Source organism: Rattus norvegicus, chromosome 1, assembly GCF_036323735.1.
Source record: "Rattus norvegicus strain BN/NHsdMcwi chromosome 1, GRCr8, whole genome shotgun sequence".
Taxonomy (NCBI): domain Eukaryota; kingdom Metazoa; phylum Chordata; class Mammalia; order Rodentia; family Muridae; genus Rattus; species Rattus norvegicus.
In genome coordinates this window covers 209,845,043-209,869,480 of record NC_086019.1, presented here as the reverse complement: position 1 = coordinate 209,869,480, position 24,438 = coordinate 209,845,043, and the positions used below count along the sequence as shown (strand labels likewise).

Genomic DNA, 24,438 nt, shown 5'->3' with positions numbered 1-24,438 from the left:
TCCTCACAGCTCACCTTACCATCCCTAGTAGAGGAGTTAGGTGCAGTGTAGGTGACGTCTCGCCCACACAGGCCTGCTGTGTGTCTGACTGGATTCTGTACGTGGCTAGATTCTTCTGATGATGGAGGTGACACTCCCAGTACAGCTTGTGTGCTGCCTACAGCACTGTAGTGTTTGTTAGCCTTGTCAGCCTTTGGCCTGGGCCCTGGATTTCCTTAGCTTTCTATGGCCTGTCTGTCGGGTGGTACTTTTGTCTGACATCTGCCCTGTAGTCCCAAGTGTGAGGGCTGAGGAGTATACTAAATGCTGGTCCCCCAACTCTGTGTGTGTGTGTGTGTGTGTGTGTGTGTGTGTGTGTGTGTGTGTGTGTGTGAGAGAGAGAGAGAGAGAGAGAGAGAGAGAGAGAGAGAGATATTGGTGGGCTCAAGGCAATTTCTTATCTCTTCTATCTTTGCCCATGGTGTGATGTGTAGCTGTGGGTTTTAACTGGCGACAACTTGTATTCACTGGTCTGAATGGCTGGTGCATGTGTGTGTTCTCAAGGTGAAAGAGATCAAATGATTTTATCCATAGGCCGTGACCTCTAGAGGCAAGTGTGATGGTGAGACATCAAGAGGGCAGGTTGGGCGGGGACCCCACCTCCTAGATTGAGCCCTCTGTGGCCATAAGTCCATATCCTGGAGTGCCTGCCAAGCCCACCCATTGTGTGTCCTGTTTGTCCTCCGGTCTTTTTAAATGCTCCCCTGCTCACATGGCTTAGATAGACAAAGCTGATGGAACTGTCACCAATAAGGAACCATACAGAGAGGCCAAGTGCCACCCTGAGGTTGCATAGTGAGTCCCAATTGGCCTTGGCATGAATGCATACTTCCTGACCCCAGCTCAACATTTTGTTCCCTACCAGTAGTGCGTGACGACCAGACTGTTGGAACTCGTCGCTCTGTGTCCACACCCTTGTGTGTGTACTGATGTCCTCTGCCTGGCTAAGACCCATGTCTGCCTGGCTTCCTGTTCATGCCTCCTGTCTCTTGCAGGGCTACCTGGTGGGGCAGGCCCAGTTGCAGCAGAACCTGTGGCTGCTGGCTTACTTTGTGGTGCTGGTTGTGTCTGTGGTGGACTGGATCGTTTCGCTGAGCCTCAACTGTGAGGAGGTAGGTGGTACGTGGGCTGTGAGACGGAGACAGCATTGTGGGTGTGACAGGCAGGTGCAGCCGAGCCCTCTGTGGCCATGAGCCCATATCTTGGAGGGCTTTGGTTTCCCTCTACTAGGGATCCTGCTCTCACAGAAGGAGAGCGGCTGTGGCTCAAGGGCCAAGTTTTCACCTGTGGTGTCCCATTGGTGAGAGGAACGAGAAGCAGGGTCCAAGTCATTGGGACTCTTGGTCCTTCAGGTTCAGTGAACTCTCCTGTGGCCCCTTATAAGAGAGGTGTCCCAGGCATACAGTGCCCATAGTTTCACATCCAGAGCAGTTTGAGTTCAGTTGTAAGGAAGCCTCATCTACTGTGTCAGCTCTGACCACAATGCCCTGCTTCCTCAGAAGCACTCAGAACCCTAGTAAATGGGCAGAGAGACAGGAGAAGGTTGGTTTGGCCTTCATGGGTCTGTTAGGGTGTGCTGGGAAGGTGGGTTCGCTGGTGGAATTGAATAGAGGGTCTAACACTAGTGCAGGGGACTTAGTGGAGCCCAGAGGGGTGATGGGAAGTCACACTGGGAACTCCAGGGGTGGAGTGCAGAGCTGGCTTGTTCTCCACCCTTTGGGTTGGTCCTGCCTGGTAAGGACAGCTGGTGATGGGAAGGAGGGTAGCTCTTATCACCAGCCTGCAACCTTCCCTAGGTCCTACAGGGAGACGCTGGGGGATGCATGGGTGGTGGGTCTCTGCTCCCGTACCCAGCAGAGGCTGACGGGATGGAGGCACAATTCCACAGCTATTTGACACCTTCCACCTCCTATGTCCACTCAGGACTGTATCTTACCCTCCCTCGTAAGGTGCAGCTCCTCTCCTGACTGAGGGAGAAGTGCCCATGCCTTCCCGGAACAGGAGGGGGATGGTTGTATAGCCGTCATTTCTTACTGATGCCTTCCCATGGGTCTCTTGGCCAGCCACCAACCGTACCTCCACCAAGGATGCCTATGTAGTGCTAGGAGGGAGAAAGACAAAGAAAAGAGGCTCTCAAGATGCACAAAACAGAGTCTATCCAGTGAATGGGCTGCAGTCACAGAGCAGCCCTTGCCTGACTAGTCTTTATATTGTCCCTTAAATAGTCTATATAATGTCCCTGCTGTCCCTGTGCCTCAGAGCTTGTTAGCTGGCTAGGTTTGTTTTGGAGATTGAAACCTTCATCCCTAGAAGTGGGTCCTTTAGTTCTGCCTGTTTTAGGTTTGTTTTTGTTGTGTTGTTGTTGCTTGTTCTTTGTTTTTTTAAATACAGGACTTTTGTGTCATCCCTTGCCAGGGCCTATGGCTCTTGTGCATGCTGTTCAAATGTTTTACACCTGTGTCACCCCCCCAGAGCTGGAGCCTTTCCTGGAGGTCTTGGAACCTCCTTAGTGCCCTGTCCTGTCTCCTGGACTCAGTTATCCCCCTTTAGACAAGTTAGGTTCCCACTTGGTGGGGCCAGTATGTGTCCTTGGTGGCTTCTGCCTTTGGAAACGAGTACTTCCAGACCGATAGGGCCCAGCATTGTAAAATGAACAGTTGAAATGTGGTCACTGACCCCCAGTATCATGTTTAGCTGAGCCTGAGCCCTTGGAAACCCTTCCGGCAGGCCACAGATCTGGCGGCCTCTCTATAAGGGGCTTCCTCTGACTTGTAGTATCACGGGTCACTCTGAGGTAGTAGGAACTGCTCACTGAGTCATTTCCAAGCTCCAAGGCGGTGGTGCTTGAGGAGACACCGTGGACAGGAGGGCAGAGCAGAGCTACAGGGAGAGGATACGGTGCTGCCTGTCACCAGGGCCATGTAGGGCCTTGCACTGGGCTCTGCTTCTGCATGGTAGATGTGTCGTTGGCCCCAGGGAGAGCCCTTACTGCTGTACTGGTGGCCATGTCATGTATAGCTGGGATCCGAGGCTCAGGGCATTTGTAGAACCTGCTGAGTTGATGCTGGTTAAACACTTCTGGGGCCTGAGCCCTGAGCAGTCTGTGCCTGTTTGGAGGGGCCTGACCATGTATGTCCTCCAAACCCCTTGTTCCCAATCCTCCACATCTTTGCATGACAACTCTTTGCTCTTGAGAATCAGGTCCAGTTAGCAGGATCCCTGCCTGCATGCCACCTCTCTCTGAGGGACTTTTTCACCTTCGGATGTCATGCCACACAAGGTCCATCTCTGGCTTAGGTTGCCATGTCACTCAGAACCTCTGCAGCTAGCAGAACCCTCCACAGGCGCTGGGTGCCTTGATGGGGAGGACCAGACACCTGGTGTGCAGCTTTGGTTCCTACCCTATAATGTCCTCCTGATGGATGGGTCAGATGACACAGGTCTGCCAGGCTCTGGTGCTTATGACAACCCCTATCCCTACCCGGGTACTTTCCTCCACTCTAAGATCTGGGATGTGATTCTCAGTGTGGTGCGTGGCCAGCCTTGGAGACAGTCACGTGGATGTACCCTCTCTCATCCTTAGTCTGTGTATTGATAGGCCCAAGCAGCCAGCAGGACCATAAGAAGCTGATATGTCCCTGTATGTCATACCCTGCACATATGCCTGTACCCAGGTGGTCCAGGTTCCTGGAGGGGTTATGACAGTCAGGAGGGATAGAGGGCCCTGGGATTCTGGGATCCTACTGTGGGTGGTGTATGGTGTTCTGGGGAGCCAAGGGCACTGATATCTTAGTCATGAGAGCCAGACAGGGCATCCGGGATTGGTCCAAAGCCCTGAGCGCTTTTCTGGTTGTTGTGGCTCCTGTTCTGGGGTCCTTCTGTGTGAGCACTCTCCCTCGGGAGCCTGTCGTGTGTTGGTGCTGGTGGGCTTGTACCCGGTGCTAGAAAGAGGCTGCCAATAGATAATTCTAATGGGACAGGTGCTGTGATGGACAGCAACCCAGGACAGTGAGTGGGGGTTGGGGAGGCATCAGGCCAAGATGCGAGGAAAGCCGTGAGCTCTCAGCATCATGACTGACAAGCAGGCTCAGGATGGCTGGAGTGATTGGCAGGGACTACTCCATTCTCCAGGCTTTGGAATCCCTGGAAGGAAGGCATGGGTGGTCCTGGCCCAGCGCATAGTTTCCCCTTGTTCTCTTTAGTCTCTGCGGGTGCGCCGGCTACTCCGACCCTTCTTCCTGCTGCAGAATTCCTCCATGATGAAGAAGACCCTGAAATGTATACGGTGGTCACTACCAGAAATGGCTAGGTGAGCATGGGGGCAGCAAGCTCAGCCGGACCGGAGGATGGGCCTGCTCCTATGTGGGGATGGGTGGGGCAGCTGAGAAAGTAACTTCTATTCACCTGATGTAATTGTCATCTCAGAGGCTCACTGCTGAATAAGCTCGTCTTTTCTGAACTCTGGCTGGCTGGTTCAACTCAGCTGCTCTGGTTCAAACTCCTTTCCAAGCTGACTGATTCAGTCTGGCTTCTCTCAGCTTCTCATTGACTAACTCTAGCCTCCAACTAACTCTGGTAATTTGTTCTAATCTTTTGGTTCCTTTTTCTCTTGACTTCAAGGGCTGACCTGTACTGTACTGCATTCAGCTGATGGACTCCACTCTCCCCCTGCACTGCTCTTAACCTGCCTCTCCTGTTTCTTCCCGTGAGAGTTGGGTTTATCCTATCTGATTCATTCTGTCAAGACTTTCTCTGATTCGTCACTTTATCTGCCCCTTAATTAATTCAGTGTCACTTTCCAACGTGACTGCTTCCTTCTGTAAACTAACCTTACCTACATTGGGCTTAAAGGTGTATATTAAGGGTGTTTCTGCATTCCAGCCAGATTAGCCCTGTGGCTGAATTAAAATTCCTCTACAAGCAGCCCTCTAGGTACTCCCGCCCAACATCCTTTAGGGGTCAGTGGGCGGTGTTTGGGATCCTGGTCAGACTGGTTCAGACATTTCAGACTCATACCTACCATGACTAATCCTAATGGCTGAGTTCAGCAGATGGCTCGTTTCTCAATGGCCATCTGTACAGCTTCAGTTCAGCTTCCTCTTACACTGTGTGAAGCTGTGCTAGCCTGGAAGCCCTGTAGCTCTTGGGGCCTTCAACTCCCCAGATCCCTCCCAAGCTCTCTTGGCTCCTGCCAGTAAAAATGTCACTCATGCCCTCTGTCTGCCTCCAGTCCCTTTCCTGGTAGGCCACCTGGGTGACTTCCTGCCTGTCCAGCCCAAAGAGATGGAAGTGACCTCTGTCCTCTGTGTTCTGGTCCATGGCATGTCCCTGGGGTTGCGTCCTACCACAAATAGAGGAGTCAGCAGGGTAGGCTTGGCTTCAGGTCCCTGTACCAGGGCTGAAAATACTCAGGAGAAGAGGGAACCCTGTGCTCGTGCTTGAGGAGAGGAGGGGACCCTGTGCCCGTGCTTGAGGAGAGGAGGGGACCCTGTGCCTGTGCTTAAGGAGAGGAGGGGACCCTGTGCCCGTGCTTAAGGAGAGGAGGGGACCCTGTGCCCGTGCTTGAGGAGAGGAGGGGACCCTGTGCCCGTGCTTGAGGAGAGGAGGGGACCCTGTGCCCGTGCTTAAGGAGAGGAGGGGACCCTGTGCCTGTGCTTGAGGAGAGGAGGGGACCCTGTCCTACCTCGCTGGGTGTGTGGCCTATGCTGTGCCTTGCTCAACACCATTTTCCCCCCAGTGTTGGGCTGCTGCTGACTATCCACCTGTGTCTCTTCACCGTAATCGGGATGCTGCTGTTCACCATTGCTGAGAAGGTAAGCATGGCCTTGGCTGGAGGTGGGGCTCACAGGCCTGTCTGCTCTGTAGTAGCCCGAGTAGCCAAGGGTAACAGACCGGGAAGGGTGTCATGACCCCTCTTAAGCCCAGGGCCTGTCTACTGCCAGCGTCTTTGTCCTACCTGTCCTCTGTGCTGGCTGCTTCCACCATGCAGAAGGGTTCCTTCACCAAGAGTGGCTTATAGGTTCCTCTCCAGTCTGACCATTCCTCAGCCAGGGCTGCCCTTCCTGGGGCTTGTTCCAAGCCCCTGCAATCCTTGGCTGAGGTCCTGGCCTCTGACTCTGGGCCTCTGCCCTGCCCAGCCCAGCCAGCCACAGTTGAGGCTGTGACCCTAGAACTTGTTGCCATGGGGAATTGTCCACCTGTCCATCTGTGGGGACATCTGCCTTGATCGCCCCACTTTAGGTTCTGTCTCTCTTCTATGTTTAACAAGGGCTATGTCCAGGCCAGGCTGGGTCATCCTGTATCTCAGCATGTGTTGTGGGGTACAGACAGTGTGGTCATGGCTAGCTTTCCTGAGAGTGAGGTGACATACGGGAGCTGTGCTGCCAGGGTGGGGGAAGACAAGATGGATAGTGTCTGTGTCTGGGTGTGTCTCCATGTCTGTGCCTCTGTGTCTTTATTTCCCTGTCTTTGTATAGTGTCTCCATGTCTGTGTTTGTAGGTGTCTCCATGATGTGCCTCGTGTCCAGTGAGTGCTTGGGTCTAAGTATACATGTCCATAGGGGATAGGGGCACAAATGACGAGGGCTGTGGGACATAAATGTCATAAAAACAACTCGGTTGACAAACATGCTGCTGGAAGAGTCGGCCTGTGGATGGCAGGGGGACTCGACTTGGAAGTTGTTTTAGGGGAAAGCTGGCTCTGGGTGCATGCTGTGTGTCACTCACTGGCCTGCTGTTTACTCTGGCTGGGTAGGCACGAGGTGGCTCCAGAGACAACCCTGAGTTCAGGAGTCTGAAGCTGAGGCTACTTTGAGACAGATACCTCTGTGTCAGGACTCTGCAGAGAGGGGAGGGGGTGGGAGTCCAGGCATGGCTACCCTGGCTGTCTGCTATGGTAAGGCATAGATGTGTGGATAAGGCCTCTGAGTTTCTAGGGCCTCTGCTTCAGGAGCAGTGAGGTCTCTCCCAGGAGTCCCACGTCACCAGAGATAGCTTCCTTGAGGTCAGACTTTCCAGTATGGGTCTGTCTGTCCCACCCCCTGGCTCTTCCTCACTGTGCACACAGTGCCCCACAGGCTCCAAGGAGGCTGGCTGGTCCCTGCTTGGCTGCCAGACTGCTGCGCTCAGCTAGGCTGGCTCAGAGTTTTCACTGGGTTCTGGATGGGCCATTATGGTGGGAAGCCTGCTGAAGTGCATGCAGGCCCTGAGTCCTGACTTGTCTGGAAGTGAGTACAGAGCCTGCTGGGAAGTAATAGACAGATACAGGGTGCTGACTTCACCCCTTACCCTGTGTATGGTCCTGGCTGTGGGACTGAGTGAAGGTGCATCAGATTAAGACCTCAGCTGGGGGACAGAGGTCCAGATGGCTACCTCATCTGCTCTCAGGATGAAGCACAGAACAAGGAGAGGCTGACCTACTTCCGGAACCTTCCAGAAGCACTGACCTCACTCCTAGTGCTGCTGACTACTTCCAACAACCCTGATGGTGTGTGTGGGAGCTGGGAGGGGCAGGGAACCTGGCCTGGGAGAGCTGGTTGGGAGGCTGAGATGTGGTTTGGCCTGAGTGTGTGAGTCCTTTTTGTTAGCATGGGGATAAGGTACTAGGCCCCCACTCCCTTCCACTCCCTTCTTTCTTCGTTCCCTTTATCTTGTCTCTTTATTCCTTAGAAAAACTGAAAGTGTCTGGTAGTATTTAGTGACATGGTGTTAGCCAGTGGTTCCTATGGTGGCCTCTTTGGGGTTTAGCCTCACTCCCACTCACTGCCTGGGTCTAATGTGATGTGCATGCCATTCAAGAACATCAAATGTGAGAGCTTCCTGGTCTTACCAGGCCATCGTTGGGTGATGCCAGGTCCTCCCAACTACTCTGATACGGACTGTGCCAGGATGAAAGGCTGCAGTCCTGAGTTCCACTGTGGCCTGGACCACTGTTACTCTGGTCTTCGGTCTTCTCACGGCCTTGGCGACCTCCCCTGAGGGCAGCCTGGGATTCCCATCCCAGAAGTGCTGTGCAGCCTGACCCTGAGCGGGTCACTGTAGGGAGAGCTGTGTGGTCTGGGGTGTGGTCACAGGGAGGCCCATCAGTGAAGGGAGCTGAGCTTCTATCCCAGGCATAGGTACTGTGTTTGAGATTGGACTTTGAACAGGAAGTTCTCAGCTGTTCTGTGAGGTCTGGTGAGGAGGGGCTGGGGTGGAAATGGGGCCAACTGCCGCAGTTGTGCTTAGTCTCAGGTCTTCCTTTGTCTCAGTGATGATCCCTGCGTATACCCAGAACCGGGCCTATGCTCTCTTCTTCATAATCTTCACCTTGATAGGTAAGTGCCTGTGGGTTTGTGTGGCACTGGACCATGCTCACCCAGACATGACAAGATCCCCATCCTCACGAGTGGCTGGCTGTAGCTGGCCACTACTTTCTTTCTTTCTTTTTTTTTTTTTTTTTTTGGTTCTTTTTTTCGGAGCTGGGGACCGAACCCAGGGCCTTGCGCTTCCTAGGCAAGTGCTCTACCACTGAGCTAAATCCCCAACCCCTGGCCACTACTTTCTAACTCTCCTCAGTTTGCTTCTGGAACTTTGCCTCAGTCTACCCTCACCCTGGAATTTCCCGTCCCCCACACCCTTTAACTTGACCTCGGCCTGCTTTCTCCTTCTAGCGTTCCCTCAGCTCACCCCCCAACCCAAGACCTTCACCTTCACCTGACCCCTCAGTATATCCCCACCCTGAAATTTCACCTCAGCCCGTCTCCTCACAGCTTCACCTCAGCTCACTCCACAAATCTTCACCTCAGCCTGCTCCCAACTTAGGACCTCATGTCAGGTGGTCCACCTGTGACTTCACCTCCGCCCCTCATGCTGTACCTTTACCTCATGGTGCTTCCTGTGTAGCTTCACCTTAGCTCTTTGCCCTGCACTGTCTCCTCAACATGGCTCCTCAGTATTCCTCAGACCTATCCTTCATTTCAGCCTGCTTGACCCCAATAGCTGCACCTCAGTTCCCCGTCCTGTACCTGTGTGTGTCCATATACCAACACCACCAGTAACTTTACCTCAGTCTGTTCCCCACCCCATCTTAGCATGCCGTCCCCACTCCCCCTGGTGGCCATTGACAGTGGGCCCTGTCACTCCCAGCCATTGTGCTGGTCTTGCTGAGACCTTTGAGCCCTGGATGGTTGTGGTTCTTGGCTGCTGCAGGCTCTGCTCCACTTCCCTCTGGCCAGGTTTATTGTTTTGTTTTGTTTTGTTTTTTTCCTTCATAGGAAGCTTGTTTCTGATGAACCTGCTGACGGCCATCATCTATAATCAGTTCCGAGGCTACCTAATGGTGAGCCACTGGCCTCAGAGGCCAGGCAAAGTAGGCCCTGAGTCAGCTGACGCTGGCGGGAGGGGAAGCCGGTGGCCACCTTCTGTGGACCAGCTCAGGAACACTGTCTCTGCTATAGGATGTTTCAGTAGCACAGGTGTTGCTATGGTTAACCAGGGTTTCCTTCTCTGCCTTTCCACGCCCAAGAGGAAAACACCTAGAGACTGCAACTCCTGGAGTGTCTGTTAAACCCACCCCCTAAATGCACAAAGAAGAAATGTAGACCCTACAGCAGTGATTCTTTTTTAAAGATATATATAGAGATCGATCTATCTATCTATCTATCTATCTATCTATCTATCTATCTATCTATCTATCTATCTATCAGTACACTGCAGCTGTCTTCAGACACACCAGAAAAGGGCATCTGATCCCATTACAGATGGTTGTGAGCCACCATGTGGTTGCTGGGAATTGAACTCAGGGCCTCTGGAAGAGCAGTCAGTGCTCTTAACCACTGAGCCGTCTCTCCAGCCCCTAGGACAGTGGTTCTTAACCTGTGGGTCATGACCCCTTGGGGTGATGAATGACCGTTTCGCAGGGAGCACATATCAGATATCCTGCATATCAGATATTTACATTAAAATTCCTACTGAAAATAACTTTACGGTTGGGGGTCATCACAACACGAGAAACTGTATTAAAGGGTCGCTGGACTCCCTCCTTTGAGAACTGTCCCCTGTAATGGTGTGATTGTCCTCTGATGCCTAAGGAGTGTGGGGCTGCTTCACAGCCCCTCTTGGAGCCTCCCCAGGCTCCCCATTATCCCGCTCCCCAGAGCAGTGAGCAGGAATGAAGACAGGCGTGAGTAATGCCAGAGCTGGGTGATCAGAGCTTTCCTCTTCATAGAAATCTCTACAGACTTCACTGTTCCGGCGGCGACTAGGGGCCCGTGCGGCCTATGAAGTCCTCACCCTTCAGGCAGGGCCAAATGGAACCACCTCTGAGTTGTGAGTGTTGGGTGGGGTCCTTTCCCAGGACAATATGGTCTTTTGCTTCTGGGAAGGTGGGCAGGGTACTCATTAGGAGCTGAGGACCGAACCCAGGGCCTTGTGCTTGCTAGGCAAGTGCTCTACCACTGAGCTAAATCCCCAACCCCTCATTAGGGGTTTCCTAACAGCCCATGCTGACTGGCGCCAGACTGATCTTCCACTGGGAGCTGTATGAACTGCCAAGCCCTCAGTGCTCCCGTTGTCCTGTTTACTCTTGCCTGTTAGCCCACTTGTGTCTAAGGCGTCCACACCACCAGGTGGGCTGAGGAAGGAGGGCACTGGTGTGCCACTGAGATGGCTCTGGGCTTGACTGCTCAGTGGCAGCAAGTCTGCTGTCCCTCTTTAAAGGGATATCTCCAGGGGATGTACCTGGGGCCTGTAAGGCCCTTCAGCTCAGCCGTGGTGGAGGCTCACCCAGGCTCCTTTTCCGTGCAGCCGGGTGGATCCCTAGCGGACGGAGTTCAGGCCGGAGGAACTGCCACAGGATGTTGTTGCTCACTAGGGTGGGGTTTCTTTTTTCACAGAGTCGGGGTAAATCCCGAGAACTTCCTGCGAGTGCTTCAGAAAACCCAGCTGAACAAAATCCACAAACAAGCCATCATACAGGTTGCTGCCCTCCCTGGGTCTTCCCTAGCTCCTGTCGGGTGGGTCGTCAGTCCGTCTGGCGCTTACTGCTGACAGTCCGTTGGGAGAGGCTCCAGGCATCTCTCTCCCGTTGCCAGTGGCCAACCTGGCCTTCCTTCCACAGAAGGTGCACTCCTATGAAGGCCGCCCGATCCTGGCCGATGAGTTCCAGAAACTCTTTGATGAGGTTGACAAAGGTATAGTCAAAGAGGTAAGTAGGTCTGGTCTTCTCAGCTTGGGGCCACCAAGGCTAGTGGTGTTAGGTCCTAGGACTTGCCTGCCCTGAATCCCTAGTCCCTAGGATTGGCAACGGGAGTCCTTTGGCTGGTGAATTTGTTGGATGAAGACATTTACTATTTGGAGAAATGGCCTGGGTGAGCCTAACCCAGAGAAACATTCTACATTTCTCTGTCTCAAACAAAGTCCTCTGGCCATTCCCCTGGGAGGTCGAAGGCTGGCTCTCTCCAAGGCCTTTGCCTCTCGTTGGGGACGGTCCCCTGGGGGTCTTGGCTTCCATTTCAGGCCCAGCCAGAGGACAAGAATGCCTGTATGTTCCAGTGTGGGTTTCTGAGCGGGCAGCCTTGCCATGCATAGCTCGTACCTCAGGCAGGCAGAGGCACTGCTGTACCCGCCAGCCAGCCCTGAGAGGACCAAGCCGGGCCCTGAGCCAGGACAGACTGAGATGGGCTCTATGTGTCCTGCTGCAGAAGCCTTGACAGTTCACTGCTGTGTGACCTGATCGCTCAGCCTGCCTTAGATTCAGCCACATAGTCACAGCGCTTGACATTTAATACCTTATGAGATGGAGAGGTCACAGTCCCAGCCTCTGGTTGTGACTGACCGATGATAGCTTCTCCCTGTGTCTGCATATAGCCACTCTCTGTGTGTATGTCCCCAAACCTTCTTCTTACGAGGACATAGGCATGTGGAAGAAGACCCCTTCCCCCACTTTCACACAGCCGCGTCTGGAAAAGGCACTGTCTACAAGTGCATCACATTCTGACAAGGTGGGGTTGACTTTGAGTGTGGGAACTCTGTGGAGAATGATCAGCTCACCCCGTCAGCTGTTGTGGGAGAGTTGTCAGCTTATGCGGCCTCAGTTCCCCATCACGGGTGGCTGCCTTAAAACCGTGTTTCTCTCAGGCCTCCCGAGGCCTTCCGGGGGCATGCATTTGTTGCTGTTGTCCTTGGGGGTGTCACTCCTGCCCCTACCTTGGGCACAGGAGTCTGGTGATAAGGATTCATTAGCAGGGGACTGTTCTGCCATCAGCCCTCTGCTTGGACCAGGTGGGCTTTGAGGTGTCAGGGTCCCCCTGACTTGGGGCAGGCGGTGCTGTTGGACGTAGGCTGTAGAGATCATGGATGAGCCTCACAGGACCGGGAGGCTCTGCTACAGGGGATGGTTCCCAGCGTGGGTGGGAGGTCTGCTGCCTCAGGAGGCTGCTTTTGGAGGCCTCATGGTTGAGGTATCCTTTTCTCAGATAGAGTCAGACCTGGGCAAGAGAGCAGTTACCCAGTAGTGCCTGCTGGGCTGCCCAGGTTCTCCCTAGGCTGCTGCTTGCCAGCCACTGTTGAATGGGGTGGGGTTGGGTGGGGTGTGCATGCATTCTGCCACTCGGCTGCTGCTGCAGAGGAAGGACATATGGACTGTGTGTGTCAATCGAGGCCCATTAGAGTAAACTCAGGCTGGGAACAGCCTACCAGTTGAGCCATATCCCTCCTCTGCCCCCCTTCCCCAGCTACTTTTTGGATTCTTTGAGACAGGGTCTCTCTATGTAGCCATAGCTGTCCATGATGTCAGTCTGCAGACCTGGTTGGCTTTGCACTCACAGAGACTCACGGTGTTTGCTTGTGAGCGCTGGGATTAGAGACGTGCATGACAATGTTTGGCTGTCCCAGCTGCTTGTCTGTTCTGTGGGGCATGCTCTTTCTAGGATTGGGGTTTGAGACACGTGTTCAAACCTGGAAGTTTTGAGGCCCATATTCTTTTCTTGACTTTACGTCATGCTTCCCTCCAAAACCAAGGTCAGTGGGCACTGTACTGCAATCCTGAGGTTCAGCTAACGTCAGGGGCAGGTACCTTCAGAGAGGAACCTGGGACAGGGTGGTGCCGGTGAGCAGGGAGCTGAAGGGTGCAGAGAAAGCACTGTAAAGCTTCCAAAATGTCCTTCAACAAGGGCAGTAACCACTGTAACTATGAAGGAAGAATGGGAAGATCCCCTCTCTGCCCTCCCCAAAAGCATCGTCTGTCACGTGGAGCCTGATGGATTCAGCTCTCAGTTCCACAGGCTTGTGTGGCTACGTTCTGCTAAGTTTGAACATGATGGAGATGCTGAACCCTTCTCAGCCAAGGTGTTAGCGAGCCTCCAGTCAGGCCGAAACCACAAAGGAAATGTAAACAAGGAAGTCTCAGGGGTGATGAAAGACTTGCTGTGGAGAAGGAAGAGCTCTGGGGCTGAGGGACAGTGCCCTAGCAAGGATGGCCTTAGAAGGAGACCTTCACTGGCCAGACTCAGGCCTCTGTGGAGAATGTGGAGAAGGTGATCCAAACCTCTGGGAACAGACTGACTGTGGTCTGCCTGAGCCAGCGCTGGTCTGTGGGCCATTGGTAAGTGAAAGCAGCCATACTGGGTGCTCCAGGGACCATGCAGCAGAGGCCAGGGTGTGCAGAGCCCCTAGGGGCCTCTGGGTAGGCAGCCCCTGCACACTAGCTCACATGTCAGGAGGTCAGGCTGCAGCTCTAGGCTGCCAGGGGGACTGCAAGGCTGGATGCTGACAGGAACTGTAAATCAGTGGCCTGGTATTGCTGGTAACTCAGAGTTGAGAAGTAGCGACTGTCCAGGCTCCTTCCCAGAGGAGTCACTCTGTTCAGTGTGGTGTTCTGACGTTTTCTAAGGGACATTACCTCATGTAGCTATAGGTGTCTGCTTGTACCTGACACACAGTTCATGAAGTTTGGGATCTTCCCATTTAAACCACCCTTGATGATGAACTCTCTTCCCTTCACCCCTGGTAGCCATTCTTCCCTGAGAGCTGTCCCCAGAAGTGTGGCCTTTGCCTGTCACTGAGGAAGTCAGCGGTTCAGTTTTATCATTGGAACTTATGGTTATGCGTGAGGGCAGTCTCTCTACTGGGGGCAGCAGGAATAGTCTCTCTGTCACCACAGGGAGGGCTCACAGGGATTCCAGGCTTCCCCCGTGGTTCACTGCATGAGCCTGCTGCAGCCATGTTCCATGGTGGTGTCAAATGTGCCTCAGAAAATGCTGGGTCTCCTGAGGCTGTCCCCACCACTGTCCACTCTGGCTGGCCACAGGGCATCCGTGTTTGCTGCTGTGATGTCCTAGCACTTGGTGAGCCAGCTCTGGGAATGTTTTAAAGGTTTTTTTTTAAAGATTTATTTTTAATTAGTGTGTGTGTGTACATCTGACATTAGATCCCTCTGATCTCATGGGACCCAGTCTGTCAGATGTGGATGATGGGACCTGAACTCGGGTCCTCTGCAAGAGCAGTATGTACTCTTAATCACCGAGCAGTTTCTCCAGCCTCTTAAGTGTTTTAAGTGTTTTGCCTGCATGTATGTCCAGGTACCACGTGTGTACAATACCTGCAGAAGCCAGAAAAGGGCATCAGATGCCCTAGAATTGGCGTTAGAGAATTTGTGAACTATCAGGTGGATGCTGGGAATTGAACATGGGTCCTCTGGAAGAACAGCAAATATTCTTACCTGATGAGCCATCTCTCCAGCTCAAGGTTTATTCTTTGTTTTAAGTATATGAGTGACCGATTTGTCTGCATATATTTAAGTATACCACTTGCATGCCTGGTCCCTGTGGAGGTCAGAAGAGGGCATTGGATCACCTGGAACTGGAGTTATCGATGGCTGTGAAACACCATGTGGGTGCTGGGAACTGAACCCAGATCCTCTGCAAAAGCAGCAAGTGTTTCTTAACTACTGAGCCATCTCTTTGACTCCCTGGCTCCCGTGCATGCTTGTACGGGTATTTCTTCTTGTGTGCCACCTTGTACCTGGTGCCTGCAGAGGCCACAAGAGAGTGTTGTATCGCCTGGGACTGGAGTTATAGATAGTTGTAAGTCACTGTGAGTATATATTGGGAATGGAACCTTGGTTCTCTGGAAGCAGCCTGTCCTCTTAACCACGAGTCTTTCCAGCCCACCCCCCAGCATACATTTCAAATGACTGATGTGACGTGGCTTATGCACAGGTCAGTAGGCTTCAGATCATTCTATCTATATGCTGTAAAGGTCATGGCGACTAGCTTCTCACGTAAAAAGCTGCTTCTGTTTGAGATTGCTTCTGAGGCTAGAAAGGGCAGGGCAGGAGGTGAGGCAGGAATATGCACCCCCCCCAGAACAAGAGGCGGGTCCTGTGCCTCACCATGGCTCTAAGAGTGTGGGTTCCCTTTGCAGCGCCCGCCGAAGCCCCAGTACCAGTCTCCGTTTCTGCAGACTGCCCAGTTCATCTTCAGCCACCGCTACTTTGACTACCTGGGGAACCTCATTGCTCTGGGAAACCTCTTGTCTATTTGTGTGAGTTGGGGCTGACCCTGTGGTGCTGTGAGAGGCCCTCTCCTGCACCCCTCCTTCCAGCTTAGTGAAGGTGTGACCTGCAGCCAGCCTTCCCTCTTCACCCTGGCCACCATGGTAAGCTGTCCCCCACTCTGGCTTGCAGGTGTTCCTGGTGCTGGACTCAAACCTGCTGCCTGGGGAACGGAACGACTTTGTCCTGGGGGTGAGCTCAGGGGCTGCTGGCCGTGAAACTGTCAGCTTTGCCAGGGGCTGAGCAGTGAGGAGTAGCAGCATGGGGACAGGGTGGCTGGCCAGAGCAGTGATCCCTCCTCGGGGTGGAGGCTCTGGTTATGCAGGCAGAAAGTGGCTGCTGGGGACAGAGTGACTTCCATGGGCCCCTGCGTAGTGGGGTGTGAGGCTGAGGGTCTGGTAGAGAGGAGACTGACTGGGTCTTGTGGGCTGTCTGGCTTCAGGCTCTGAGCTTTCCCTTAAGAAGAAAACACTCTCTTCTCTGATATTAAAGTATTCCGTCAAATTCCTTGGGAATTGAGGCTTTCCACTTTGAGTGTGGGCATTCTATGAGTCCTCAGGTTAGATTCCATCAGTGTTTTAGCAGAGGCTGTCTGACATCTCAGAAGAGAACAGTGTTTTACCTGGGGAGTGGAGTGAGCCTCTCCATGCTCTGGGTGTGTGTGTGTGTGTGTGTGTGTGTGTGTGTGTGTGTGTGTGTCCCCATCCACTTGACCTCCTTTAAAGGAGGAGTTACTCGTGTTTCCTTCCTGGGAGAGGCCATCTTCCTTGACGAGCTCCCACACCAAGCCCTCTGTCCTCTTGGGAAGAAACTTCTGCAAGCTCAGGTTCCTTTGGGAAGAGCCTGCCCAGCGTGTGCCTTTTCTTTGTTGGCCAGGGAGGCCCAGGTCAGGTGCAGAGATAGGACAGAACAGGAAGCAGAAATGCTAGCAATGCCGTAGATGGGGGATGGGTTGGGGGTTAAGAGAGTGGATGGGGGGTTGGGGATTTAGCTCAGTGGTAGAGCATTTGCCTAGCAAGCGCAGGCCCTGGGTTTGGTCCCCAGCTCTGAAAAAAAAGAAAAAAAAAAAGAGAGAGAGTGGAGGGGCAGCAGGCGAGGTTGCGGGGTATGTGTGTGGGGAGGACAGGAAACTCTGACCATAGGCCTCAGCATCCTTGGGCCAGCGTGGGGATATAGCAAGTGAAGCTGGCTCTGGGCTTTTCTGCCTCTTCAGATTCTCAACTACATTTTCATCTTGTACTACCTGCTGGAGCTGCTGTTCAAGGTGTTCGCGCTGGGCCTACGGGGCTACCTGTTCTACCACAGCAACGTGTTCGATGGCCTCCTGACCATCATCCTGCTGGTAAAGTCCGTGCAAGCTGGGGTACCTCTCCCGGCAGCTCTGTGAGCCTGGCTGGCAGCTCTCCCTGGGCCCTTTGGGTGTAGCACAGATGGATCAGATAGTACAGTGGACTACCCAGGAGTAGGTGGGGCTCCTGGCTTGAGGTGCCTGCGGTGAAGTCCGTGATGGGATGCAGGAACTTGGTCCCCATTGTCTCTGAGTGTTAAAGGGGCAGGACTGCCATCCTGAGGGAGGGCCAGCAGGACCCAGAGCTATCAGTACTAACCAGCCCTCGGCACAGTCCTCCAGTGCCGCTGGTTCACAGTGCAGCCTTGGTGTGGACAAGTGAGTGTTAGGGGTCTCAGCCAGCCGAGGTGCCCTTGGGAATCCCCACTTGCTTGGAGTGAGAGGTTCACACTTGGTGTGGGCGTGACAGCAGTGACCTCAGGTGACATTTTGAGAGACATTCACAGAGAGTTATTAGAGCTAGGCCTTTTGGTCCACGTATGACGAAGTGACTTCCCCAGTCCCGATTCCTGAAACCAATGTGTTCTGGCTGGCAGAAGTTTATCGTCTGGATGTATGGGGTCAGGCCTGAGCTCCGAGCCTAAGTGATGGACCTAAGTCTTAGGATGGATTCTGTTGCAAGCTGCCTGGGCTGGCACTGCTGGAGGTGCCGCCTGGACTAGCACTGCTGGACAATGCCCCTCTTTCTGTGGTTCAGGTTTTGGAGATTTCTACTCTGGCCGTGTACCGATTGCCGCACCCAGGATGGTATGTGATTGCAGAGAACCTGGGGACACAACCTGGCCAGTGACCTGTCTCACTGCGCCTAGGTGAGATTTCCAGGACCACATGGGGTTCCTTGCCACCGGCATGGCCCACACTACCAGTAAGGCTGTTGGACTGTGGGCTGAGTCTGCCCAGCATGAGGGGGACATGCAGAAATGGCTTGGTGGGCAGTGGTTGTGTTTCCTGTAAGGTAGCCTAGCAGGTGGCAGTGTCCCCTCTTGCCTGTCATATCCACTGTGGGACATGAGGCCCAACTCAGGCCTGCAGTGTGGGTTGATCCCTTTGCTAACGCCTGCCTAGTGTGTGGTCTTGGCTCACCCCTTGTGTGCTCCGTTTTTGTAAAATGGGTCCTGGGGCTCTGGTGATTTGAGCCCACCAGCCTCCATTCTTAATGTATGGAGAGACTTCTGGTTAGGGCCCCGGGACTCTTGGCATAGGCAGTGGTGCTAGGCTTGTGCCTGTGCCTTTGTTGGGGAGGCTGCCGATAGCAGGATGGCACATAAGGTTGCTGTGAGAGATTCCTGTGAGCCGAGACTTGCCTAGCACAGGCCTGGGGCCACTTCTGTCCACTTGGGATCCCCGCACTGCCTTGTCTTAGTCACACAGTTGGGAGAGACTTCAGAGGGCTGGGGGTCCAGCACTGGCCTGCATCACACAGTTGGGAGAGACTTCAGAGGGCTGGGGGTCCAGCACTGGCCTGCAGAGTTGTCTCTGGCTGCCTGCTGGAATGGCTTGAAGATGGGCAGGGACAGTCCACCCCTTTGCCACCTTGGCTTATGTTTAGATAGGAATGAGGGTACAGAGAAGCCATGGGGGGTGCTGGAGTGGAGTGGCAGCCATAGGATCGGGGGACAGGACTGGATCATGGGATAGGGGATGGGGTCAGAGATAGGGTCAGAAGTCATAGGCTCCAGATGAGACAGGGTCAGTGACAGGAATAGGTTGGGGTTGGGACAAGCTTCCCATCTCTTCTTCAGGAACTGAGCTCGGCAGGTCTACCTAGGTCCTGGGCACTGACTACCATCTCTGCCTTCAAGCTATGGGGCTGTTCTGAGAGGTGTGGCCCTGGCTGTGGGAGATGTGGCTGTGACTGTGGGAGATATGACTGGCAGTTGGGAGCTTTGGCTGTGCTGGGAAGTGTGGCTATGACTGTGCTAAGTGTGGCTGTGGCTGTGTTGGGAGGTATGATGGTAGCTGTGGTTATGGCTGCCTGGGCACTGGGCATGAGTAGGGTATGGCTGGGCTCAGTCTCCCACCTCCTGGGAGCTTTTTCTGCCTGGTGTCCATACAGTGATTATTGCTGTCTGGTCACCCCTGCTGCCTCATCTCTTAGCCCCTCTGCTTCCCCAAACCTTGTAACACGGCTCCGGTATCTTCTTAGGAAGCCAGAGCAGTATGGCCCCCTGTCGCTTTGGGACATGACTCGGCTGGTGAACATTCTGATTGTGATACGCTTCCTGCGCATCATCCCCAGCATAAAGGTGTGTCTCCCGCCATGGGCTGGGGCCAGGGCACTTATCATCAGGGCGCCCTGGGAACATATCCTCAGCCTCCTTGACATTTTTCAGCTGCTGGGGTGGGGTCACTGGATCAAGAACCCAGACATCCATTTCTTTTAGCCTCCAGGTCACAGAGGTGCAAATCAGATCTTAGTGAGCCAGGAGGCAGAGGGTAGTCACAGGATGTGGGTGCCAGGCTCTGTCAAAGGGACCTGTGACACAGCACCCACAGGAGGCTGGGGCTATTTGGAGAATATGTGCGGCTGTGGTGTATGTGAACTTGTGTGTGAGTGCGTGTGTGCATGTGCGCATGTGCATGTGTGTGTAGGGCTTTGTACATTTGGTGGGTGTGGATGTGTACAGGTTGTGTGTGGGTGACTGCGGGAATGCAATGTGTATAGGTGTATAGGTGTAGAGGTGTATAGGTGTATAGGTGTATAGGCTTTGAGGTGGACATCCAAGTGTGTCTAGATGTATGTGGATGGCTATAGAGTAGTTTGCTGGTCCAATCTGCCCTACTGGTCAGGGTGAGGGTGTGTGTGTAGAAGGGGTGGGGCACTGTTGTCAGTTTGAGTCTTCATCTTACCCACAGCCAACGGCTGTGGTAGCCAGCACCATCCTGGGCCTAATCCAGAACCTGCGGGCATTTGGTGGGATCCTGGTGGTAAGTTCTGGGGCTCTGGCCTGGGTGGGCTGGCTCTGTGGAGTCCAAGTTGGGTATGGTTGGTCTGGTTCTGCTCTGGTAAGGAGGCTCACAGCAGTGTTAGGATGCCAGACCTTGTTAGCTCCTTCCTTCCACAGAGGGCCTGGGGTTACTGTCTTCACTGTGTGCCAAGGTCCTTATGGTAATTGACCAGTCCTTCATGACCCCTGGGTCATGTACCGCAGTGAGGAACAGAGAGGAAATTGGGCCCCCCAAGGGCCCAAGCTTGAGAGTTTAGGGGATACTCTTTCTGTAGACATACTTTAGGGCTTGTAGCCATGTGTGTCAGACAGAAGCCGAGGTGTGACTGGGCCTCCACTGGGGCCAGAGGGCCTGGTCTGTCGTCTGTAGTAGCAGGCCTACAACTGTAGAACCTGGGTAGCACCCAGATCCCCTGGAGAGCTGCCTGGTGCTTCTGGCCTCTTCAGCTTACATCTTTAGGGCGTAGGCGTCCCTGAGCCCCACTGCCTCACCCACTTTGGCCTCAACCTGGCCCTGTGGCTGCACTGACACCGACTTCTCCTCTCCTCCTCCATAGGTGGTATACTATGTGTTCGCCATGATTGGGATCAACCTGTTCCGAGGTGTCATTGTGCCTCCCGGAAACAGCAGGTGAGGGCTGTCTGTGCCTGAGGGCATTAATCCGTGGGCATGCCAGTGGGCCTTCCCTGTTAAACAGTTCTTGTAGGTGTCTTGCCTTGGGTGTCCTGAGCACAGCCTCCCACCCTTGGTCTAGGCTGTTATATCGCTGGGGTGGGATTGGGGCCTTCTTCAGAACCTGGGGCCCAGGGTTCTGGGGATGGGAGCCTCTTGGGGTCACATCAGACACTCTCCCCGTGTGGGTAGGTAGTGGTATCTTCCTTTGCCCTTTCTCCTGGGGTCTGAGTCGATGCTGGGCTGGAAAATGGGGCAGTGCCCAGCTGTGTAGACCCCTGGCTATAACCACCATTAACCAAGGATCATTGTGTCTCCAGCCTGGTTCCTGATAACAGCTCAGCTCCGTGTGGAAGCTTTGAGCAGCTAGGTTACTGGCCCAACAACTTCGACGACTTTGCTGTAAGTCCTCTGCCTTGTCCTTAGGTCCAGCTCGCCTGGGACTCTCCTTCTGTCTTGCCCTGTTCTCTGGTTCCCCCTCTTCCTTGTCCTGGGGCCCTCCTGGACCCTACCTCTGCTGCCCCATAGGCTGCTCTGATCACACTGTGGGACGTGATGGTGGTGAACAATTGGCAGGTGATCCTGGAAGCCTATAAGCACTACTCCGGCCCGTAAGTCTTTGCCCCAGTACTAGCTATGACCTTGACATTACACCAGAGGCCCAGGGCCTGGCCTGAGAAGGGAACCCAGCTGCTGGCCTTAGAAGGCTGACCAAGCTGTCTCCTGGCAGGCTTCAACCTTCATCCATGTTACACTGGGAGATAGCCAGGGCCCCAGGCTTCTGCACCCAGGTGGTACAAGTGTGGTTCGAAATAAAGGATGTATATGCGTGACTGCCTGGGGTCCTGGGGATTTCTATGGGGTAGAGTCCTAGGGGAACAGTCGGGTGGCTCATTTAGCTCATAGCTTGGAGAACTTTGACCAGCTCAGCAGAGGGCCCCAACTTGTACCTCATGCTAGGCTTGTTCTGGTGTCCTGGGGATTACTACACTATACATTGTAGCATAGCAGCAGGACTGATGAGACCCCACAGATGTGTGTTGTAGCTGTTTGTCTTTCTGGAATGCTCTCATCCCACTCATGAGATCCCTCTGGCCTCCTTGTCCGTCACAGGTGGTCGATGGTGTATTTTGTGCTGTGGTGGTTGGTGTCCTCTGTCATCTGGATCAACCTGTTTCTGGCTCTGCTTCTGGAGGTACCAGCTGCCCCTGTTCAGGCCTGAGATTGCTACTGATTTGTTTATAGAGTTTTGGTGGATAAGCCATGCTAGCCAAGACTACAGGCTAAAGGGAGCCTCTGAGCTGCTTGCTCTGCTGGTCTTTGGGGTTCTCACGACCCCAACCTGGCTTAAGGGTGAAGTTGGGCATCTTGCTGTTTCAGGGGCCTGGATCTCATGGGCTCTGCATCCAGATGTCTGGGGTGGGCTGCTCCCCACAGTGACTGTACTGTGACTGCAGACTGGGCAGTGGGGGCTCTGAAGCATGGGTACTTACACCTTCTCTTCTTCCTGCTCCAGAACTTTCTCCACAGATGGGACCCTCAAGGTCATAAGCAGCTCCTGGTTGGGACCAAGCAGATCACCTACGAGATGTCTGTGGAGCTCATGTTCAGGTGCGGGCTCGGGAGTGTGTCTCCAGTCTATGGAGCTGACAGAGCGGGGCGTGGGGGGAGGGAGGCTTTCTGGCAGGGTACCCAGTTATCTGGACTGCTGCTGGGCTGGCAAGAGATGCTCACAGCATGGTGGTGGGCACTTCTGCTTCTACCAGGGACTTGGGCTGTCCTCTGCTTAGGCTCCAGCACATGGAAGGGACCATCTATTTTCCCTTGTCTCGTAGCTTCTGGCTGGTACCATAGGGCACAGCCAGGTAGCCTGAAGGAGCCATGCCTTCTCCTCTTGTGACATCATGGAGTGTGTCCTCTGCTTGTATGGGAGAGTGGCTGCCATCCTAGGGCCATCTGTCAGGAGCCCCGATTTCTTTCACTGGTGTTGGCTGTGTGCAGTCAGCTGTAGCCATGCCCGTTGGTGTGAGAGGGGCGCTCTAGGATTCCAGGCTTTTCCCTTAATTCTTTTTGATGAGGGGGTAGAATCTGGGCTGTGTGCGTGCTACACACATGCTCTACATAGAGTCCCTCCTCAGCCCTCTGTAGTGTGCTTGTCAATGCACACAGAGGTTTTTAGCACCTGTATCTTCCTGAGGCAGGACCTACGTGTCTATGTCCCCACGGCCTGCCATTGCTTGTTTGGAAGGTGCCTCCTGGTTGGGATCTCTGAGACTGGGCACTTGCAGATCTTACCTGCTGACTTTGCAGTCTCCGAGAGGCGAAGGCCCACCTCTCTGAAGCTTTTGTGTGACTGTCCCTACCCCGCAGAGATATCCTAGAAGAGCCCAAGGAGGAGGAACTGATGGAGAAGCTACACAAGCATCCACACTTGCATCTGTGCAGGTGACATCAGAGTGGCCTCTAGCTGGGGCGACAGGACAGAGATGCTGGCGTGGCCCAGGCTGTGGAGACAGCAGCCGGTCGAGATTGAGCATGAAAAGATGGTACCTGGGACAGACCACTCAAGGATAGACAGAGGCTGGAATAAGGACTCCTCTCCTGCAGCTGCTCAGCAGTAGCCACCGTGCAATCTCTGTAGCCGTGACAGACTGGTGGTCAGCACTACAGGACGGCCTTCTTCCATTTGCTGTTCTTCAGAGCTGCCTGGGTGACTCACTAAGGAGAGAGATTTCCAAGCATCCTCAAAGCCAGGAATGGAGAAGGCCTCGGCTGTCTTTTACCCACAAGCTCATCTGTGCCTTCAGCGTCAGTGGCATTTGTGAACTCAAGCCTGCCCAGGACAGTAGCTGGCAGGTTTCCAGGGCATCAGGGTCATGTGTAGGGAATGTCACCTCTTTGTTTCAGTGCCTATGGATGTGATAGGCGTGTCGGGGGGGGTGGGTCACTGTGTCAGCCATTTTCTGTTTTGTAAAGAAGGAGATTGTGTTTATTCTGACCTCTCCCTCTACCTCAGGGTTGTTGGGTAGGGAGAGCACCAGGTTGTAAGGTGAGAGCTCCCACCTGTGATGAGAAGCATCTTTTAATGACATGCACAAAGACTTGTAAGCCCAAGGTGGCCCCGTGTCATTTGTTGAGTTTGGTGGCAGAGGGAGCTGGGGCAGGAAGGTGGGAGAAAGACCAACTCAAGGCTCTGAGACAGACCTTTGGGTTCCCCATTTCAGTGCAACTCTGGGGTTGTTGGAGTTTCTTGGGGTCCTTTCAAGCTATGGGCTAGCTTCGAGTGATGTCTGCCATGGGCACTGACATGGAATGGGGGCCTGGGGCTTGCTCTTTTGAAGGCTAGAGTGCCTGGACTTCTGGGAACCTGAGGGAGTGTGACAGGGGGTTTCAGAAAAATCAGGAAAGCACTGTGCTCAGGCTGAAGTCCTGGTCATTTCCATGACATCCTCAGTGTGGGGTCTTTAGAACTCCTGAAGACAGTCTGGGACCTGCCCCTCAGCAAGCTGCCTTCCTGGAGTGTTGATTGGAGTCCACACCAATTGTCAGGAATTGGGCCAGTTTTCTGGCACCTTGGCTGGACCAGATGGGCAGCCTGCAGAAGCCCTGTCTCTGGTCACCAATCCCAACTGCTAAGCCTTGAGCGCCACCTACTGGTGAGACTGGCTCTGCTGCGCTATCCATTCCTGGCGGCCTGAGAGCCCCAGAAGTTACTCCTGGGTTTTCCAGGCCTGCTCACGTGTCTCAAGTCGGAGTGAGCCTGGCCTGGTGCCTGTTAGATGAGTATCAGTGACTTGGTTCTGCCTCTGCTGTCCAGGGCCGCCCAGTCCACCCAGAGTCACCCACCCTAGCTTTTGTGTAGAAATGCACCTGCAGGTCATTTTGTTAAGAGTGCGGT

At 53.9% G+C, this 24,438-nt stretch overlaps 1 protein-coding gene across 16 annotated transcripts in view; it reads left to right on the top strand.

Moving 5' to 3' along the window:
- Tpcn2 (two pore segment channel 2) overlaps nucleotides 1-23,654 on the top strand; it is a 29,735-nt gene extending 6,081 nt beyond the window's left edge. For 2 of the 16 annotated variants that reach the window (XM_039079203.2, XM_063264183.1), the window contains 21 exons: nucleotides 1,035-1,151; nucleotides 4,242-4,348; nucleotides 5,777-5,852; nucleotides 7,426-7,525; nucleotides 8,289-8,354; nucleotides 9,294-9,358; nucleotides 10,247-10,347; nucleotides 10,914-10,995; nucleotides 11,138-11,224; nucleotides 15,442-15,559; nucleotides 15,704-15,763; nucleotides 16,785-16,913; nucleotides 17,617-17,666; nucleotides 18,662-19,165; nucleotides 19,776-19,847; nucleotides 20,425-20,498; nucleotides 20,861-20,942; nucleotides 21,069-21,151; nucleotides 21,654-21,735; nucleotides 22,057-22,151; nucleotides 22,911-23,654. In XM_039079203.2, coding sequence (XP_038935131.1) covers nucleotides 1,035-1,151; nucleotides 4,242-4,348; nucleotides 5,777-5,852; nucleotides 7,426-7,525; nucleotides 8,289-8,354; nucleotides 9,294-9,358; nucleotides 10,247-10,347; nucleotides 10,914-10,995; nucleotides 11,138-11,224; nucleotides 15,442-15,559; nucleotides 15,704-15,763; nucleotides 16,785-16,913; nucleotides 17,617-17,666; nucleotides 18,662-19,165; nucleotides 19,776-19,847; nucleotides 20,425-20,498; nucleotides 20,861-20,942; nucleotides 21,069-21,151; nucleotides 21,654-21,735; nucleotides 22,057-22,151; nucleotides 22,911-22,989 — 2,229 coding nt within the window. In that variant the 3' untranslated portion in view covers nucleotides 22,990-23,654. Of the gene's footprint in view, nucleotides 1-1,034; nucleotides 1,152-4,241; nucleotides 4,349-4,713; nucleotides 5,407-5,776; nucleotides 5,853-7,425; nucleotides 7,526-8,288; nucleotides 8,355-9,293; nucleotides 9,359-10,246; nucleotides 10,348-10,913; nucleotides 10,996-11,137; nucleotides 11,225-11,296; nucleotides 15,562-15,703; nucleotides 15,764-16,784; nucleotides 16,914-17,616; nucleotides 17,729-18,661; nucleotides 19,202-19,775; nucleotides 20,499-20,860; nucleotides 20,943-21,068; nucleotides 21,152-21,653; nucleotides 21,736-22,056; nucleotides 22,152-22,910 lie in introns of those variants that run through there. The other 14 variants (XM_039079208.2, NR_174187.1, XM_039079211.2 and 11 more) reach the window with 14 other exon arrangements.
- The last annotated feature ends 784 nt before the right edge of the window (nucleotides 23,655-24,438 follow it).